Source organism: Marmota marmota, unplaced genomic scaffold (assembly GCF_001458135.2).
Source record: "Marmota marmota marmota unplaced genomic scaffold, marMar, whole genome shotgun sequence".
Taxonomy (NCBI): Eukaryota; Metazoa; Chordata; class Mammalia; order Rodentia; family Sciuridae; genus Marmota; species Marmota marmota.
This window is the reverse complement of record NW_025999999.1, coordinates 18,593,012-18,615,703: the sequence shown is the minus strand read 5'-3', so window position 1 is coordinate 18,615,703 and position 22,692 is coordinate 18,593,012. Positions and strand designations below refer to the sequence as shown.

General features: G+C 30.6%; 1 protein-coding gene across 8 annotated transcripts in view; it reads right to left on the bottom strand.

The window, feature by feature from the left end:
• Atrnl1 (attractin like 1) overlaps positions 1 to 22,692 on the bottom strand; it is a 708,669-nt gene that overhangs the window by 556,232 nt on the left and 129,745 nt on the right. For all 8 annotated transcript variants that reach the window (XR_007349210.1, XR_007349211.1, XM_048807394.1 and 5 more), the window contains 5 exons: positions 17,095 to 17,179; positions 15,361 to 15,569; positions 14,225 to 14,343; positions 7,830 to 7,962; positions 4,059 to 4,240 (listed from right to left, as the gene is read on the bottom strand). Coding sequence is in view for 6 of the 8 variants with exons in the window: in XM_048807394.1 (XP_048663351.1) it covers positions 4,059 to 4,240; positions 7,830 to 7,962; positions 14,225 to 14,343; positions 15,361 to 15,569; positions 17,095 to 17,179 (728 nt within the window). In the remaining 2 variants the exon portion in view is untranslated. The remainder of the gene's footprint in view (positions 1 to 4,058; positions 4,241 to 7,829; positions 7,963 to 14,224; positions 14,344 to 15,360; positions 15,570 to 17,094; positions 17,180 to 22,692) is intronic.

Sequence of the window (22,692 nt, the reverse complement as noted above, 5' to 3'; positions counted from 1 at the left end):
AATGCCTAATTTAAATATCTATCATATGAGGCAAAATCATTATAAAACTGAATATATTGCTACTGCTGCACCTGTCAGTATTATTACTACTATCAAATTAAAGGGTTAATTGGTTATGGGGTTAAGAATCTAATGATAAATTGTCACCATCTGCACTGTACAAAAACAGAAAACAAAACCAACAAACATAGTATAGAATCTAAATGAACACTTCATAACATGATTTCACAAAAAAAAAACTGAGAAAGGAGTAGCTGACTCTCCTAATTCAGACCTTCACTACTACGAAGTTCATTTTACACAACTTCAGATTAAATGTCATCCACTTTCATTAATAAAGTACTCAAGAAAACTGATAACATATGATTTTTGTTCTGAAATTTTAATAGGTACACAAAAACCACATAACTATTCTTAATGCTTTCAGCAATATTTAGACTTAAATTAAAACAAAATTAGACTTAAATCAAAATCTAATCTATATTTACATACTTTATTTTAATCATTATTGTGATTTAAAATATGCTATATAATGTTATGGTTATCCAAAAAATGATATATTCTTGATGCAAATTACTATCATCACAAAATTCTATTATATTATAAACACCTTAGTTTTAATATTTATAATACATATATTCTAAGATACTAAGCTACCAATATTTATTATCATGTAAGATCGTTTCAAAATTGCACATCATTCCTTTTTTAATTATTAAACTATGGGGGGCCAAGGTAGAGAAAAGATATGCCTCTCCATCAATATAAAAATGATATTTATTCCATTATTAATTCTAATTATGTTGTACAAATGGTCCTAGAGAGTGTAAAAGATAGCTTTAGAACTAGAAATTTGCAAAGTACATAAATACAATGAATTTTATACAGATATTCCCAACAGATATTTCTTCAATAAAATAAAATCCCTTATGAATTTTCATCATGACATATCTCATATTGCCAATGGAGTACAGTACACATAGTAATTAATCAAGAAATTTTTCTAAACAAAGTTCATTAGAATAAAAATGGTTATTTTCTACCATCTTGCAGAATGCCTGATACAGAGATGGAACTTATTAAATGGTGTTTCTAATTTTGAAAACACACATATTGCTTCACATTGTGTCCTCATATATTTCACACATTATTCTAAAAGATATTTTGATAATAAGCTATAACATTTTTAAAGTTCTTGGTAATAAGAACTTCTGGATAATCAATTCAACACAGATATTTCAGATTAACAACTATGTTTCACATTACAGCAATTCTGCCTATATTTCCCAACTATCTATGGTAAAGACAAGTCATTTAAAATGAAATATTACTCCCTAACTCATCATGATAAGAATCATATAGGAAGAGAAGAGAAACAAAAATGAAGCAGCTGATAAAACATTTAAAGTAACTATTACTCAGTAAATGAACCAGACAGGCAGTTGAAAATGAAAGATAAATTACTATATTATGAAAATGTATAGCAGCACACCATAAATCACTGTAACATTTCATTAGCCATTTCTGATAAGTAAATGATCATTTGACCCAACATATCTCTTTCAAGTGCATGGATTTGTTGATCTTTATTTGCCAAGGAAGGGTTATCTTAAGTTTATACAACTGCAATGACTCGGGATATAATTCATTTTATATAAAGATAAGCCTAATGGAATGTCACCTTGCAGAAGTTTCCACTTTGAAATTCCGCTAAAAGCTTGGCTTTCTGATAAAACAAAACATTCTTCACTTACATAGTTTACTAGTCAGCAAACTATCAAGTCTAAGTTCATCACAGATTCAAAATAATTATTAGCCGAATATTTATGATTTATAATAGGCAAGAAAAAAAATAGCTACTGACACAAAAAAATCCTGAGATATGCAACTTCTAAAATGGCATATTTCAAGATTATATGATAGCAACTAAAAATAATGTTTTAAACCAAGAAAAGATAATAGAGCTTTAATGCTAAATACTTTCCAAAACTCTGAAAATGTGGTTCTTGCAATAATAAGGTCTTCCTAAGTAGCAGGTATTTAATAATTTTTACATGTTTCTTGTAATTACCCCTCATTTTTTTGTAGTTATAGACATGAAACTCCTAACAAGAATATAAACAGATCTTAATTTATGTTGTAAATTCCATATGCTTAAAAATAAAACTTAAATACCTCAGGGGCTGGGGATATAACTCAGAGGTAGAGTTTTTGCCTGGGTTCAATCTTCAGTACCACTTAAAAAAAACAAGTACAGGGCTAGGGATGTGGCTCAGTGGTAGAGTGCTTGCCTAGCATGCACAAGACTGGGTTCAATCCTTACCATTACAAAAATAAAACAAAAAAACAATAGAATCTTTTAGTTTAGGGATAGGGACTCGGCTCAGTGGTAGAGTGCTTGCCAAGCATGTGCAAAACCCTGGGATCAATTCCCAGTACAACAACAACAAAAAAAGAAAAACCAGTCACATATTTCCAAAATATTTTTAAAAATCAATAGATCCTCCCTATGTCACCACATTCATTTTTCCTCCAGCCATTAAGCTTATAGCTCTCAAAGTGTAAAAAAAAAAAAAAAGGAGGAATTTTCTCAGACTGCCTTACAAACATCCTCAAGTACTGGCCTACTCCAACTCCTACAAAACTTAGCTAAACCATTTCATACAAGCTCTCCTTAAGTACACATTACTGACTAGCTGTCCACCCTCTATCATCTCCTACCACCCTGTGCACATCTATCATTGCAATTATCAATTTAATATAATTGTGTTTGTTTCCCTCTACACTAAAATCCCCCTACACTAAAATCATTTGAAAGCAATGATTGTCTTTTTATTTCCACATTCTCGGCAAGCAGTAGATTGCCAAGTACACTAAGGGTGCTTAATAAATGTGTACTAAATAAATAAATACCAATACATCCTTCAGAAAACATAACTATAGTTCACAAAACAAAGTTTTATGAATCAATTGGTAATACAAATTTAATTAGTATAGTTTTTTTATCCTGTTAGTCCCAGGCATAAACAAAATCTGTCATGAGGCCAACAAATTTCATATTATAAGATGAATTTCAAAATACTTGGCTATTTATAAAAGCTAAAAAATATAATTAATATATTAAATTAATGAGGCAGAGAGCTTTGGATTTAAAGATTACAATTAACATTAGAAACTGTATTATCCATTATTGGGGGGTTTTTTTGAGAAATATACATGTTAATACCACCACAAAAATTAGGATAGGCAATGAGAGTGAACTGAATGTCCTTGCAAAAATTTTAGCTTTTTATCATAAAAAAATAAAAAACTAGTCTAGGGCAAATAGTTTTCTATAATCAATTCCAATATTAACTACCCATCAAATAAGTTAATTTTGTTACCTAATAATTAATCTTCTAAATGATTCTTGGCAAGAGTAGTAATAGCAGTGCTGGGAACAAAGACAGAAAAGTAATATTCCATAAATGGAAATAATAATGATGATCATAGTAAATACTCAAAAATAAAATGTATCTTTATATGTAATATCTCATTTATTACTTTAATAGTCCATATAGCTATTTTTATTATCCCAGTTTACAAATGAGTAACACAGAATTAGGGAGGTTAACTTGCTATTAAGTTGCAGAGATACTGTCCACAATACTGCTTTTAAAATCATTTATACCAACACAGAATTATTTAAGTGTTGCGATAGCAAGTAACTGATAATCTCTATTCTGAAAATCTTCAAGCCAAAATCATCTCTGCCCCTCTATACAGAGTGGTATTAAAATTATTAAATTATATGCAAATGTTAAGAGTATGTATTCATATGAAATCACTTCTTGGTATTGCTTGGTAGTGCATTGCTTTACTGTGTAAAACATGAGATAAGAAACTTATTACCAAATATACATATAGAATCAATCTTCTGCCTGCTATCATTTGAAATCAATTCCACTTCCATTTCTAGAACTTAGTAAGAATGTATTTTAAAAAAACAAGTAGAATTAATCACTTCTAAGAGTTATGGGGTCATAACATAAGAGTTATGACAGCACAGTTATGGTTACCTGTTGGGTATACTTCTGTATTTCATCCAGAACAAATTCTACTTCTTTGGAAGTTGTTAATGAAGCAAGATTTCCACTAAGATTATAGCAATAAAGTTTTGCATTGTCATAACTTTCTCTACTGGAGTTGATTTTTAGACAAGCATCCCCAATATGACTCCATCCTTCTCCACAAAGATGAGCTAGTCAAAGAAAAAAATTGTCATATTTTGAGAGCATATGTATTTTTTAATTATTTCAGAATTGTAACATAACTTTATATCATTTAAATTATATTTTTAAAAAACCTTTTAAGTATCTTAACATAAAATTTGTCTAATAATTTGTTGGAGAATGAAAAAAGAAGACCCTATTTTTTCTTTAATTATTAAACAAGATGAGTTATAGCTCTATAATATCTATTAAAATGTACTGACAGCTTGCTAGATTTTCAATAGTGTATTAGCATTTAATACTTCATTCAATCACTACTATATTTATGTCCTAAAGTCCAGCTAAGATCACCTTAAGAGAAAATTATCAGAATAAAACAAAAGCAGTTTCAAAGTTAATTCTATATGTGGGGCTAATTCACCTCCAAATCTAATTCCCAGGGACCAGGTATGCAGGTTCTTTGATTCTTTAGGCATGAGTAGATTATTTCATTCCACTTATGTTTTGTAAAAAAGCTATTAAAAAGCTCTAATTTTTGCTTTCTAGAATCTGTTTTTACATAGCTCTTCTTGCCTTACTAGAGTTTAAATAACTATTCAGCAATAGTTTATCTACTGTAGTCCAGCTAAGCATAAAACAGCACCTAGTCTCTAAAACACATGTTATAAACACATATAGTATAAAGTTCTGCTCTAGAGTGTACTAATGAACAATGCAGTGTCTCATGAACACACTGATCTACTCGGTAAGATTTTTATTCTCCATAGTACATTAAACACAGCAGTGCCTCTTGCCATTTAGAAAAGGACTAATATACTCCTGCAACTCTTAGGAACTGTTCTAAATCAGTAGTTCCGAAATATCTTAGTTTTTAACTCTTTTTTAAAATATTTTTTTAGTTGTAGATGGACACAATACCTCTATTTTATTTTTATGTGGTGCTCAGGATCAAACCCAGTGCCTTCCAGATGCAAGGAGAGCACTCTACCACAGAGCTACAACCTCAGCCCAGTTTTTAACTCTTAAAAATCATTGAGGGCCCCACAGATCTTTCTTAATGGATATTATATATATATAGATTTTGATCATATTAACACTGATAATTTTAAAAATATTCATTAACTTAGAGTAATAATTTTAAATCCCATTACAAGTGTACTCTTCCAGATATCCCTCAATAAATTATAATTATCATCTAATATCTATGGGTATGACCTTGCTTTCTTTCATTTTGAGATCACATGTGCAGCAGTCTTTTGGTTTTAAAGAAGATGGAGTACCAAATCACTTTTCCTTATGAAAATCTTGTTAAATTGTGGGGATTTTTTCCTACCTTACTGAATCAAAAAAAGATTTATATTATTTTTGCCTCTTTATTTTTTTCAATTAAAACAAAAATAACTGATTGACAAATCATACAAAAGAAAACAAATGATGGGCCTTTGAAGCTAAACTAAATTATACTAATAAACCAAATATTTTTATTGGGCTTTTATAGTATTGAGTGTCAACTCAGCTATGTGGTTAAAAGGAAAGCAGTTATTTTTTTTAGCAAGTTTAGTGAGATAAATTCAAATTGTCTAGCTCATATGAGATTGACGCTAAAAAAAAAACGCAGTTCACCAATTTTCATGGAAAAATGCTCTTTTGAGTCCACTTTTGAGAGCACTTACTTACTGAGACAAGCTAAATGGAAACCAGATGAGATATACCCAGTTGTCTGCTTACTAAATACTAATGTAAAAAGTAGAGTTACTGTATATATAAAGTAGAATCCATATACAAAGTAATATTTAATTCCTAAGGAATAAGGAGATGGGTACTAACAAAGATAATTTCAATGTTATTTTTTCCAAACTTCTAGTGACAACCAAATTACTTTATGATTGAAGCAATCTTCCTTTAAATATATACATTCTTATAGTCAAATTTCATTTTGGTCCAGAATTTTGTCTTTTACAGGAGACTCTGAAGCATTATAACTGATCTACATGTTAAATGTTGTAGCTCAACTGTTAAAGTTCAATATTACTTCCAACTTTTTATTGTTATCTCATATTGATTCACAAATCCTGCCTACCAATATTCTCTAATTTTCTCAAAATTACAACATATGCACATATTACTATTTAAAAGCTTTAAAGATCAGTAAATAAATAAAATTCAAAATTTGAAGAAATATCCTGCTATAGTTTGGATATGGTTTGAGAATGTTATGTCCCCCAAGTGTTCATGAGTTGGAAGTGTGGTCACCAGTATGACATCATGGGAGGTGTTGGAACCTTTAAGAGGTAGAGCTTAGTAAGAGGTCATTGAGAGGACTGCTCTCAAGAGAAATTAAGGTAGTCCTCCTGGGACCCTAGTTTTCACAAGACAGTTGTTATTAAGAGTTTGGTTCCTCCCCAATTTATGTTTCTCTCTCCTTTTCTTTCTCTCTCTCTTCTCTCATTTCCTTTCTTACCATGTGATCTCTCCCTCTCCCATGTGTTAACATGATGCCATTTGTCATAATATAACATATCCAAGGGGAATCTCATCAAAGGCTAAACCTAGGGAGTTGCTGGATCTTGAATTTTCAGACTCCAAAACTCTTTATTTCATATATTACCCAGAATCAGATATTGTTATAATATCAGAAAACAGACAAATAAACATTCTAAAACCTCAATAACATTTTTAAAAGCAAAGAAGTTTTTATTTTATTACATGAATTTGTTAGAAAAATTCTCTTTCAGACATGAAATCTGATTAAATTTTCCAATATTTTTTAGAATTATATCAGTTCAGAAATTTTTTAAATACTTTTTAGTTGTTGATGGACCTTTATTTTATTAATTTATTTATATGCAGTGCTGAGAACAGAACCCAGTGCCTCACACATGAGGCAAGTGCAATACCACTGAGCCACAACCCCAGCCCCCAGTTCAAAAATTTTTCATGAGGGGAAATAGGCAAAAATTAAACAAAAATAAAACACCCTTTTAATAGTTACAACTCTGCCATTTACAACACATGAGGTTTTGAGCTAGTCATTTTGCCACCATGTGTCTAAAAAGATGAACCTCATTAAACACTTAAATTATTTTCTTTTTACTTTCTGACATTATCTTTCACATTTAAAAGGAAAAGTACTTAGAATCTAATAAGAATCCTAACTGAAAATAAAATGTAATCACTTAAAATGAGCTTTGCTCTGGACTGTACAATTTAGATTCTTATAAAAACAAATAATATTTATATAATGTCATAGTTAATAAAAATAGAAATATTCAATGAATTTTTAAAATAAAAGGCACTTTTAAATCAAAATGTTAACATTTGTTAAATCTGGATAATAAGTTTTGAGTACCTATTGTTGTCTGTTATTAACATATCTTAAAATGAAGAGGTATCTGACAAAGTCCATAGTAATAATAAACACAATAAAATAACAAAAACAATGTATTATTATGAAACTTTTCTTATAGAAACAACAATGTTATTACTCCAATATTATAATTTGATCCTTGCTCATTGCTTTAATTTTAGAAAATGTAACATTTACACTAAAAACACTTTACTCTAATGGTAGTCATCTGTAAACTAGACAACTCATTTACCAAATTTTGAAATTTTTACCTGGTAAAGCTTGGCATTCTTGTTGTCTCTGATCCCACTGACAATTCAAATTCAGTGAACAGCTTTTACAGCTAGTAAGTTTGTTACAAATCTGTTCATTTCTCACATGACATTTGGTGTAGTTTCTGACAGACTAGAAAATCAAAAGATAAAGCATATTGTTTTTCATCATTGCACAAGTGGTGATTCTTAAACATCAGTGTATTTTAAGTCTCCTGGTGAACTTTATAAATACATTTTTCCAACTCTAAATCCAATTCTACTGAATCAGAATTCTCTTACTTATGTCATTCATTTATTAAATTAAATTTGGCACTAATTTATCTTTATACATAGTGCACTGCAAGCTAACATAGTAAGTAAGCAAACTGCAACTTACTTATTATTATTGAGTACATGCTTGCAATAGATAAATGATCTCAGACAATCACAGGCTGCCAGCTGATCAGACCATGTCCATATAAGGCAATTATATCATCACACCATTCCCAAGTAAGGCAAGCATCCATGTAACCAATTGAGCTATTTCTATATATTACTATGGTTGTCCTGCTATAAATACCAACTGATTTGAGGAGGAGCTCTCCAAACCTCTATTGGTTCAGAGTTCTGTCCAATTCATGAATTGTTCTTTGCTCAAATAGGCTAAATTCCATTTATTTAATTTTTTTCTCTTAGCAAATTTAACTATTGTTCTAGTAATTAGAATGAGTTCTTATTGAAAAAAAAAACTTCCACTTCTCAGAAGATTATATACAATCAATAAACAAGTATATGAAAAAATGTTCATCATTGCTAGCAATTAGAGAAATGCAAATCAAAACTCTTAAGATTTCAGGCTGGGGTGTGGCTCAAAGGAAGAACACTAGCCTACTATGCATGAGGCACTAGGTTCAATCCTCAGCACCACATAAAAATAAAATAAAGATATTTTGTCTTCCTATAACTAAAAAATAAATATTTTAAAAAACTCTTAAGATTCATCTCATTCCAGTCAGAATGGCAGCTACCATGAATACAAACAAAATTAAGTGTTGGCTAGGATGTGGAGAAAAAGGAACACTCAGATTCTGCTGGTGGGTCTACAAAGTGGTGCAGCCAATATGGAAAGCAGTATGGAGATTCCTTGGAAAACTGGGAATGGAACCACCATTTGACTCAGCTATCCCTCTCCTCAGTCTGTATCCAAAGGACTTAAAAACAGCATACTACAAGGATACAGCCACATCAAAAAACAGCAGCACAATTCATAATAGTTCAACTGTGGAACCAATCTAGATGCCCTTCAATAGATGAATGGATAAAAAAGTGGCATAAATACACAATGGAATATTACTCATCAATAAAAGAGAATAAAATCATGGCATTTGCAGGTAAATGGATGGAGTTAGAGAAGATAATGCTAAGTGAAGTTAGACAATCCCCCCCAAAAAAATGCCGAATATTTTCTCTAATATAAGGAGGGTGATTCATAGTGGCATAGGGAGGGGGAGCATGGGAGGAATAGACGAACTCTAGATAGGGCAGAGGGGTGGGAGGGAAAGGGAGAGGGCATGGGGTTAGAAATGATGGTGGAATGTGATAGACATTATTATCCAAAGTACATGTGTGAAGACACAAATTGGTGTGAATATACTTTGTATACAACCAGAGATATGAAAAATCATGCTCTATGTGTAATAAAAATTGTAATGCATTCTGCTGACATATATAAATTCTAAAATTAATTTAAAAACTTGTGCAAATTGCACAATTTGGAATTGAATCTATGTAATGAAAACTTTTTTAAAAGAGTTTGAAAACAGCTTACAATTAAATAAAATCAATGTATAAAGTCATTTCCCTTAATGAAAACATGATACGATTCTATCTTAATAAAATATCATGCAAACCCTTGGAAATGAAGCACAACATGATAAGTAGTAAAAAAAAAGAGAGAGATATTTATGAAAATCCAATACAATCTGAAAAAAATACTTTCACAATAACTCAAAATAATTTTACTTCCACAATCCTAAATAAAAATTAATGTGTCTCTTGCATGTACCTGTCATATTTCCTTCATAGAGGTTAAAAAAAGCTTCTAAATTTTTTTAATACTACTACATAATATAATCATTTCAACTAATTCTGGTTGAAGTTAAAGATTAAAGGTCAAGAAAGAAAAAAAGGCCATATAGGAACTTTGATTGTAGTTCCTTATTAAAAACCTAGGTTCAACTACCTCACATGACTTCATTATCTATGACAAAGTCTACCTCCTGGAAAATCAGCTATTAAAAATTTTTACTCAATTCTTCCTGTGATTCCATTTTTGAGGAAAAAAATACAAAACAATTAATTCTACACCCTAAGCCTTACAACAATCTTTCCTGTGTATTTGATGCAAATGTTTTCCTTAGACCTTCTCACGTAAAAGAGTTAAATATCTTCAATAAATAGCCTAAAAATTAAAATTAAGGAACAACTATCCTACATATAAAATTATTAAAACAATTTTATCCTTTTAGGTATTTTAAACGTCACTCACTAAATATTTATTCACAAAGTATCATACTCTCCTTTATAAAATACACTACAGTCACTTCCATTTCATAGATATTAATTTCTTTAGAGCACATTACATTTACTGTAATAGATTTAAAAAGTACCCATATATAATGTTCATCTTTACTTTCTATAAAATATTCCATTTTATACATATTTATAAATTTCAAGTTACTTTGTGACTTATTCAATCACCACATTTTCATTATGAACATATAAACTTTTTTCTGGATATTTTTCTGATTAATAGATTTTGTTGACATTATTTTACACGATCATTATGGCTAAACATGTTGGAATAAGAGAAGAAATAACAGCTTAATGTTGGTCTTCAAAATAATGACAGTAACATCAGAATCCCCATCCAATAATTCTACTGCTCTTCATTAAGAACTATAGAGTCATTTACTGATACTGAACAAGTACAACAGATGAAACTGCATTTCTCTCACAGGAACAATGTACCAATAACAGAAGAAGTCTGACTGTTATTCTGAAACATGGCTACATTTTTGATGTAATGAACCAGATGTGCATTAGTAAACTGACTATGGAGAGTAACCATTACGCTCCTAATCTTCTCCTTATATTAAGATGTAATTTCAAATTTGAAATTTCTAACTACAGATTATACAGCATACAGATTAGTTGATGTATTAGAAAACAAATTATGCAACTTGTAGAAAATATGGCTAAATAATGAAATAGAATATCAATACACATAATTTTGTCTAAAATTCTATAGACCTTTTGTATCCAGTAGCACTTGGTTTAGCCTAATCACCAGACATTTTGATAAAACTGGCTAAAACATACATTACATTAAATTCTAAATTATAAGTGCATACTATCTCCTCATGTACACTGTCATCCAATGCATTCCTTGTTAACACATTAAAAATAAAATAAAAGCAAAAGCACACATTATAAATAAGTATTTGATAGCAATTTTACATAATGTGATTTTTGAGACGTGTATTTTCACCTACGCGTGTTCATCTTACACATACAAATGTCTGCATGCATTGAATGTATACCCCAAAATTCATATGTTGAAGCCTAACCCCTAAAGTGATGGTATCAGGAGGGTAGGACTTTATGTGTGATTTTGGTCAGAAGGGCGAAGTACTCAAATATAGGATTGGTAACATTATACGAAGCTGAAGGAACAGTAGCTTCCCTTCTGCCATTGGGAGAAAGCATTAAGAAGACAGGAATCAGGTCCTTCTATGAACCAGAAATCAGGTCCTCACCAGATCTGAATCTGTCAGTGCATAGTTTAACTTCCTAGCCTACATAGAGGGCCGTGAGAAATAAATTTTTATTATTTAACAGTTATGCAGTTATCCAGAAAGGTTAAAATAAAATCTTCTTGCAATTTTTAATCAATAATGTTTTCTATTTTAATTACATGATAATTAATTTTAAGTGTAAATTTGACCAGGATACAGATAAAATATTTTGCTAAATATTATTTCTGGGTATGTCCATGAGGATGAGTCCAAATGAGATAACCATTTGAATCCATAGACTTCAGAAAAGCAAAATGCCTTCCCGAAGATGGATAATCATTCAGTACACCAAGGGCCTGAATACAACAAAAAGGTTAAGAAAAGAATTTCTCTGTTCCCTACTACTGAGCTCAGGCACAGTCTTTTCCTATCCTTGGCCAGAACTTACACCCCTAGAGCTACTGATTCACAGGCCTCCATTCTTTTTGAGAGGGTACCAGGGATTGAACTCAGGGGCACTCAACTACTGAGCCACATCCCCAGCCCTATTTTGTATTTAATTTAGAGACAGGGTCTCACTGAGTTGCTTAGCGCCCCCCTGGTGCTGAGGCTGGCTCTGATCTCAGGGTTCTCCTGCCTCAGCTTCCCAAGCCAATGGGATTATAGGTTTGTGCCATGCCCAGTTTCACAAGGCTCCATTCTTGTACCGGAATTTATACCACCAATATTCTTGGACTTTCGGTCTGCAGATGGCAGGCAGATCATGGGACATTTTATAATTTTCATAATTGGCTCATGTGAGCTAATTCCTTATTATAAATATTATGTACATAGAATGTATCTTACTGGCTCTGTTTCTCTGAAGAACCCAAGTACAAGTCCTTTATTCCTATGACTTATTTTACCTAGCACCTATATCCATTAAAATAAATTCCAATTAAATGAATATTATTGAAAATATAAAACTATAATTTAAATTTTCAATGCATAGTTATGTCATATTTATGTTAAAACTCAAACAGAACTGAAGCATAGCTTGTTATTAGAGCAACTTATAAAACTAGAAAGTATATACCAACAAAATATGTATGAAAGAAAAAGGGTTCAAACTAATCAGTCAATAACTGCTAATTTTTCTCCTTTTTAAGTTTGAATACTATTTTAGAATAAAATCATAAAATCTAAATATTTTGAAATATTATTGGTTATTGAGGAAAACTTTTAGATGATATAACCGTAAGTTTTACTTATTTTCAAATCCTCCTTTTTTTAGTTATCAATTTTTTATTTATTCTAATTTGTTATATATGATGGCAGAATGCATTTCAATTCATAATATACATATAGAGCACAATTTTTATATCTCTGGTTATACACAATGTAGAGTCACACCATTCATGTCTTCATACATGTACTTAGAGTAATGATGTCCATCTCATTCCACCACCTTCCTACCCACATGCCCCCTTCTTTCCCCTCCCTCCCCTTTACCCTGTCTAAAGTTTGTCTATTCCTCCCATGCTCCCCCCAATCTCTATTATAAATCAGCATCCTTATATCAAAGAAAACTTTGGTTTGGGGGGATTGGCTTACTTCACTTAGCATTATATTCTCCTACTCCATCCATTTACTTACAAATCCTCTTCTTTTTTTTTTAACCTTTTATTTCTATTATCTTGAAAAATACGTGGACCATTTGTTGGCTAGTAAAAATTTAGAAATAGTAACACACTAAATACTGTACTTAGCTGGAAATCTATGTACACATTATTTCTTTTTACTTAACCTATAGATGAATAAAAAAAGCCTTTTAATCCACTAAATACTACTTTTTTAAAATTTCCCTTTCATTTTTTGATATATTCTTTTAAAATATGATACTTTGATTCTATCCACTTAAAATGTTAATTTTTGCTGCTCCTAATTCATTTTCATCTACTATAAATATTAATATTGGAATTTTTTCAGTAGTCCTTAAATTAAAAAAGAGGTTCAACACTATTGACATTTTGAGTCAGATCATTATTTGCTATGGAAGGGGTATTCCATGCATTGTAGAAGAGTTAACAGCATCGCTGGCCCCTGCATGCTAGATGCCTGTAGCAGCTCTATAGTTCTGATGACCACAAAGTTCTCCACACATTGCTAAACGTCCCCCATGGGACAAATTGCTTCAAGTTCAGAGCCAATAATCTAAAGACAGAAGAGAAACTACTATCAACATCTCTGGTTATATTTCAACAAAAAGTATATGAACAAAATGTTTGATACAGGAATCCCATGGAAATGATTTCAACCACCTAAATAATCCTATTTCTATCAGTAAAGAAGATAACATTTAAAGTTAGTCTTTTTTTTAATTTTTAAAAATTTTTCAGTCTTATCCACAAACATAAATGAAAATTACTATATCCAAAGAGAATCTAGACTGAAAAATCTGAGCAAAAAACTCCAGTCTGACTTTATAATGTACCAATAAGTGAATGATTCCCTACATATTTAATGTCTTAATGTGTAAAGTTCTATTTTTGTACTGTACTACCAAATGGTGGGTGAGTGAGTGAGTGATATAACGCAGCAATGTTAAGTACATCACTGTCCACCCATAATACTAACCACACTGCAGTTACTATTGGCTGAAATACATTTCTTGTCATCACACCATTGGCACCCATTCGTATTGGCAGTACAGCTGACACAATCCGCATATCTGTAACATCTGTCATCAGAAGCAGCTGTAATACAAATGGGAGATAAAAAACATTGGGTCAAAAAAAGAAAATTGCCACACTTCTTAATTCATACATTTATAATATCTATTTAAGGATCACTGAGACATTTTTAACCAAAAAAAAAACCTACGCTGGCAAAAACAGTTCTCTAAGATGAAGTTAACCTGGTAGCTTATTTGTTTTTACAAGATTTTAAATACCAAAATTTAAAAAAATTAAAAATAATAAATAAACATTTTAAAAAAGATTTTAAATACCTACTTTCTGCATCTTAACAATTCAATCTATCAGAATCCTCCAGACATTTAAATTTATACATTTTTGGAAGATAAAGAACTTAATAAATTATTTTTTACTGTCCTTTAAACAAATATATTCAGAGAAATTTAAGTTAATATAGATTAGCAAAACTTAAAAAATATATTTTTTGTTGTAGCCTCAAAAATGTATAGAAGCCTTCACCAATTTAAAGCAAACTTAACAATTTTTATCCAAATTATAAGCAAATAGACATAAATAAAATAATGCTGACTGATAATTTTTATAAGCCTGATTTACTCATTCAACATGTTATAAGAAACATAAAATTAGAACACTGATCATCAAATTCTAAAAAAAAATTTAACTTTAAGATATGGCATGGCAATAATTTAGGAAGAAGAAAAATATCAAATGCAAAATAAATCATTTTGTATTATTTCTTTGAAGTATGTAATATTTCTTAAAATGATATATTTAAGGCATTTTAAATTTATATTACAAAATAATTCATGCATATGGATGGTGTTACATATAAGATAGATATAATACATAGATTTCAAAAATATAGTTAAAAGTAGCTAACAAAGATATTAAATTATTAATTCCTATTGAGTCACAAATTATAATTCAGAGGATAATAAGTTTTTCATTTCTGAAAGCTTCAAGGGTAATTCATATTAAAAAAAATGAATTTCTATTTCCAGTCAGGTAGAGTCGTTTCAATACCAGAAAGAGGGAAAACAAAAAATAAAAGCTTACCTGTTTTAGGAGGGCACTTTGCTCTAAGAATATTATTAGCATTTCCAGATTCCCAAGATTCGCAGTGATTTTTATTCCAAATACATTTTATCCCTGGACCAGCATTTCTACAAAGTTCTTCATCTCTGAAAGCCTTGCAATTTGGAGGCTTATATACAAGGATATCATTAAGGAGTACACTAGAAAATCCCCCAAATATATACATGGACCTATTAAAAACAAAACAAGAATCTTAAACAAACATATTAAAAGTCTCTAATTAGTTTTTTAAATAAATTTAACTATAAATTTTATATTATTTTTAAATACTATGTACCTTAAAATCATATTTCTAACGTGTAATATGATGTGAAAATACCAAAATAACTAATATGAGATTTCTTTATGACTTGCCAGATACAATCCAAAATGTTCTATAAATCATAAAGGATTAAGGAAACATTAAGTTTTCAAAACATAATGTGAGAAAACTGAAGGACCAAGAATTATGACATTCCTTTTATCAGAAAAATAACTACTGCTTTAATAAAGCAGAAAACAATTTTTTAAGAAATAATTAATAGCTATATATTAATGATAAGATGCATTTTAGAACTGCAACCTGAAATAATTTTTAATTAATCATTCTAATACACACAGTATTAAGAAGTTACATACAGAATTATTCTTGTAGTTATTTACTTTTAAAATAAAAATATCAAGAGTAAAATATCAAAAAGATTTTTTAAATTTTAATTTTGAAAGAGAAGCCTAGACAATGTTAAATTAATACTAACCACTACCAAAGAACTTTGACATGCCCTCCCAAACAGCATAATTTTTTATTTCTCAAAATATTGTTAACATAGTAAATGTAAAAGGTCAGAAAGATGTGTTGAGAATATCTTTTATTATAAAAAAAATAAAATAAAAATCAAACACAATTTTCAACAGAAAAGGCCTGAGGTTTTACATTTCACACTGAATTCCATTTATTACTCTTTTGAGAGTCAATTGATAATATACACTGCTTCACTGTGGTTAACAAGCCATTGTGTGGCAATAGGGAAGAATTTTTACATAATTAGGATAAGATAATAATAAAAATGTCATTCTGAATTACACATTTTAAGCTAATGAATAAACTGCATATTGTTTACTGTTACCTAAGTCCACACTACAGAATTTTTCTTATTGAAATATTTAAAACCTATATTAACTTAAAGGAGAAAGGTAATTTAATGACCCTCCAGCTCAGTTTCCTGAGGGATATAAGGATAGTCAAGTCTGGAGAAGTTAAGAGACTGCCCAAACAATCATGTATTTAGTCAAGGACAAAACTAAAATGAGAATCTAATTCGCACTTTCTTTGTTCTCATTGGTAGAAACTGGGGTTAGCCTCTCCATCACTTCAGTTAGATCCTTTTAAAGGAAGAGTCATTCTTTATCTGATCTCTGGAAAAAGTTAAAAAAAAAAATTAAAAAATAAAAAATCAGATGACTTTACAAGGTACTCAAAGTTTTATCTCAGCATCTTTGCTTGATCACTCTCCTACCCCTCAAATATATTTAAACAAAAAATAATGAAGCATATGGTTAATAAACCAAAATGTATTCCACAATAGAATAGGGGTGCATAAAATCCAGTGCCATTAAATACCAATGGATGATTTTCACAAAGAATACGAGAATGAGAGAATGCATGGAGCATTCACATCCTTGACCCTCTAAAAGTTCAGAATGTTCTTCTTTTACCCATTAATGACTACTGCAGAGTGTCCAAATCTGTTGACATCTCTATGAAGATTTGGTTTCGGTAATGTTTTCCATTCATCACAAGCTAGAAAAAAACAAAACAGGGAAACATAAAATGAAATAAAAGAATAAATTAAGATGAATAATGTAAAAAAACATCACTGGCCAAATTAAAGATATAATAGTTAAAATCAGGAAACCAACAAAATAGTAATTCTCCATGACCTATAATTTAGAATCATAAGCCAACTTTCATTATTCCTTAAATAGAAACAGCTCTTATATAAAATCCTCACAACAATTTTAAGTATATGAGAATAAAGGAAATGAATGAAATTATATTTTACATTGGAAGATAATTTCAATGACATATCTTTATATGTATATCAAAGTTCATATAGTAAAACTCACGAATATCAATATAAAGCATACCTTTGGAAAGTTAAATACTACAGCAAATATTACATATATGTACACAAGACAAATATTATATATAATATTCACTAAAAGAATGCCTGAAAAGAGAACCATCAGAATAAGATATCTAAATCTTTACTAATGTGATATTTCAAAAGAATAGTTTTTACTTTAGATAGAAGGAAATAATTTTATTTCAAAAACCTAGATAGAAAATGAAAAAAATAATTCATCATCTATATAAAAACTATAGACACTTCTCAAATAAAAAATACAAATAGCAAACAAATATATGAAAAACTGTTCAATATTTCTAGCAATTAGGGAAAAGCAAATCAGAACTACATTGAGATTTCGTCTCATTCCAGGCAAAATGTCAATTATCAAGAATACAAATAATATGTGTTGGCAAGGATGTGGGGGAAAAGGTACACTGATATATTGTTGGTAGGACTGCAAATTCATGCAACAACTCTAGAAAGCAAAAAAAAACTAGGAATGAAACCATCATATGACTCAGAGATGCCACTAGTCAGTATATATCCTAAAGACCTAAAATCAGAACATTACAATACTACAGACATATCCATAAATATTTATAGCAGAATAATTCACAACAGCCAAGCTACGGAATCAACCTAGGTGTCCTTCAACAAATGAATGAAAAAGAAAATGTGGTGCATATATATACAACTGAGTATTAGTTGTAAAGAAGAATGAAACTATGTAATTTGCTGGTCAATGGATGAAACTATCATGCCAAGTGAACTAAACCAGACCCATAAAGTCAAAGGTCAATTTTTTTTCTGATATTCAAAAGATAGTGCAAAATGGGGTGGGGGGAGATAAAGAAGAAAAGGGAAGGGGGATTCCATCGAAATAGAAGAAAGATTCATAGACTAGATGAAGGGCATTGAAAGGGAGGGAGGAGAGACAGGGTAAGGGAATAGTGGAATGAAACTGACCTAACTCTCTTATGTACATATATGAATATAACGCAGTGAATCTCGCCATCATGTACATCTATAAGACACTAATTTAAAAAACGAACTAAAATTAAATTGCAGAAAAATCAGTAAAGTACTAGAAAGTTACGGGGGAGGGAGGAAAGGAGGGAAAAAGGAAGTACTCAGGGCTGAATTAGAGAAAATTATATTCCATTCTTTCATAATCGAGTCAAAGTGAATCCTAATGTTGGGGCTGGGGATGTGGCTCAAGCGGTAGCACGCTCGCCTGGCACGGCTGCGGCCCGGTTTCGATCCTCAGCACCATATACAAAACCAAGATGTTGTGTCTGCCAAAAACTAAAAAATAAATCAATCTCTCTCTCTCTCTCTCTCTCTCTCTCTCTCTCTCTCTCTTTAAAAAAAAGTGAATCCTAATGCTATGTGTAACTTAAAAAAATAAAAAGGAAAAAATTATAGAAAACGATGATTGAAAACAATATACATATTATTTCAGTGTAACCTTAAAATTGATATTTATTAGCATAGATTTTGAGATTTCAAATAATTCAGCATTCAATGTGTAGGGACATTTTCAGGACAATGTTTCAGATTTCATCTTCTTAGGTAAGTCATATCTAAAGGCAGTATGTAGTAGAAGTACATAAGTTTAGCAAGTTTTACAGAAACAATTTTTTTAGAAAGTTTAGAAGACCTTATGGAACAAGAAAATACTCTAAAATATAGTTAATTGTAAAAGTCAAAGTCATAATGTAGTAATTGCTTTCCTACTTAAATAATCACGTCTCCAAACACATATAATAAATTGGTTTTAAGTATTCTTATTAATGAATATAAAAGAAATTATAAAAACCCAAATCATAGTTTAGAAAAAGAAGCTAGAGGAATGAAACAATAAAATACATCTTTAGTTGTATTTCCCAAAGTATATTTCAAAGTACACATATCTCCCAAATGGAGGATTCCTTAGTTTGTATAATTTCTCTCTTATCACAAATTATATTTGCCTATTATTCTCAAAAGAGAGTATATAAGACAATGGAATATTACTCAGCCATAAGAAGAATGAATTTATAGCATTTGCCTATAAATGGATGGAACTGGAAACTATCATGCTAACTGAAATAACCTAATCCCCAAAAACCAAAGGCCAAATATTCTCTCTGACAATGTGGATACTAACAATAAAGAGGGGGGAGACTGAGTTCATTGGATTAGACAAAGGAAGGAAGGGAAGGAAGAGAGGATGGGAATAGGAAAGACAGTAGAACGAATCAGATATAACTTTCCTATGTTCATATATGAATACACCACCGATGTAACCCCACATCATGTATAACCACAAGAACGAGAAGTTATACTCCATGTATATATAATATGTCAAACTACATTCTCCTGTCATGTATATCTAAAAAATATATTAAAAAAAAACAAAGAGTATAAGTGTACAGAAACCTAACTGAACTTTGTTTAATCCAGTGTCTTCTCAACACTGTACCCATAGAAGCACCATTCACATAATATCTATGAATTTCCTTAACAGTCCATGTTCTATTTTAAGTAATACTATAATAAATGCCTGTGCACAAAAATAGTCTGCCAATTTTACATTAGATTAACTTTAAAAATGTACATTATATATGTGTTGCACTATAAAAATTTCAAAGTGTTTTCATCCACATTACTTAAAATGATCTTTATAAGAATCCAATGAAATTGACTTTAGACACTGTCTAAAACTTTTTAAAAATGGCTAAGGATGTGTCTCAGTGGTCAACTATCACCAGGTTCAATCCCTGGAACCAAAAACAGAGAGAAAAAAAATTGCATAAGGTCAATTTGATTACTTTTGTTTTTCCATAACTTAGGTTTATGAATGTTTGAAACTATAGAAGTAAATGACAAAATTCTGAAAAATTATTTCATTTTCCAAAAGGAGTTGAGGATGGATAATTTATAAAGGGTATAAACTCTGAAGAAGAAAGAAATGGAAATGTCAAAGAGTCAGCTAATGAGAAGGCAATTTGACTTCAGTAATCTCATCCTATCCCAACACACACACTCACACACACACACACACACACACATACACACACACACACAAACACACCCTACATGTGCCATGACTTATAAAGTGTACAATTATTATATTATTACAATCACATAATTATTTTTTAAAAAAGAATGTGCATAAAAGGAATTAAACAGAAAAAAAGAGTCAGATGGAAGAGCAGGGCTTATACAAACCATCTTATTACAAAATTTTCAGAGAACTTTAAGATCATTTTGAAACACCCAGAGTCAAAAAAGACAGTGACCCAAAAGAGTCTACCTTGGGCTAAAGTATAAATAATTTGGGTGAGTATCCAGCACAAACTAGGAACAGAGAGAGAGGGAAAGCTGATTTTCAAGACAACTACTATAAAATAAGCTCAGAAAACCATGTAAGAAGTGAGTCAGGAAAAGGATCTGAGAGAATAAAAACAAGCATTAAAATTAAAAATTGGACTTTTTGAAGATTTCCTTTAAGTCAATAAGCTAGTCTAGCACACAGAATAGTCCAAAGAATGACATTACAAATACTACTAGCCAGATTTGTCAAACGCAATATTTTACCATATTTAAACCTGTAGATTTTTTAAAGAAAGAAAACTTAACCAACATGATTGAAACTCCCTCCAATTTGAGTTTCTTTATTTATTTCTTCTCTGGAAGCAACCACTATCCCATACTTGCTTATAAATATTTCTATATTTATGAGACATAGTTCTTTTGTAACTTGCAAAACTTTACTCTAATAAATGGTATCACACCATATGCATACTCCTATGACTTGCTTATTTTGTTCAACCTATTGAGTTTGTTTGTTTTTATAATTTTAACCATCCTTAAATACAGATATTCCTTGACTTATGATGGGGTTACAGCCCAACAAACTAACCCTAAATTGAAAATATCATAAGTCAAAAATGCATTAAATACTCTTACTCTATCAAACAGAGCTGAATAGCACTGTACACTTTAGAGTATCTACTGTGCACCCTCATGATCACACAGCTGACTGGGAGCTGAGGCTCGCTGCCACTTCCCTGAACATCATCAGCCTACGAAAAGGTCAAGTCAAAATATTTCTCCTACTGAATGCATATTACTTTAACACTATCATAAAGTCAAAAAATCCTAAGCCATAAGTACAGGACTATCTGTATACAATCCAATGACATTAAGTACCTTGGCACTATTGTGCAGCCATGACCACCATCCAGTTCCAGAACTTCTTCATCTTGTGAAACCAAAACTCTGTACCCATTAAGCAATAGCTCCCCATTGTCCCATTCTCCTAGCTCCTGGCAATCATCAGTCTATGTTTTGTCTCTATAAATTTGACTAAACACCTCATATGAGTAAATCATATAGCATTTGGTTCTCTTAGAAATGATATATTTCCCTTAGCATAACATCTTCAAGGTTCAAAAAGTTCATTCATGCCATATCATGGGTCAGAATATCCTTTCTTTCTACAACCATTTAAATGTACATACACACACATTTTGTTTATCCATTCATCTATGGATAGACACTTGGGTTACTTCTTTGTTTTGGCTACTTTGAATAACACTTCTATATACAACTGTGTGCACATTTCTGCTCATGTCCCTGCTCTCAATTAATTTGGGTGAATGTCTAGAAATGAAAATACTGGTAACTCTGTTTAATTTTTAAGGAACAGTAAGACTATTTTCCATAGCAGCTGCACATTCTACATTCCAACCAGCAACATACAATGGTTTAGTTTCTCCATTTAGTTTACATTCTTGCCAACACTTGTTATTATGTTTTTTATAACAGCCACACAAAAGGGTGTGTAATATCTCATGTGGTTTTGATTTGTGTTTTCCTAATACTTAGTGATGTTCAGCACCTTACCTTGTGCTTATTGGACTTAGGTATATCTTCTCTGGACACATGTCAACTCCAAAACTCATTTAGATTTACAGATACATATGATACTCTATGTTCATTCTAAACATGTTATAACATTTAATTCTATTACTAGACCAAATATTATCCACTAAACTACTAATGGTAACTTAGCCTATTTTTCAGATTTTTCCTATTACAGTTCATGTTGGTATATTCACTGTTACACACATCTTCTTGTGCACATTTTGAGAATATCTCTAGATAGGTTTCTAAGAGAAAAATTACTATCATA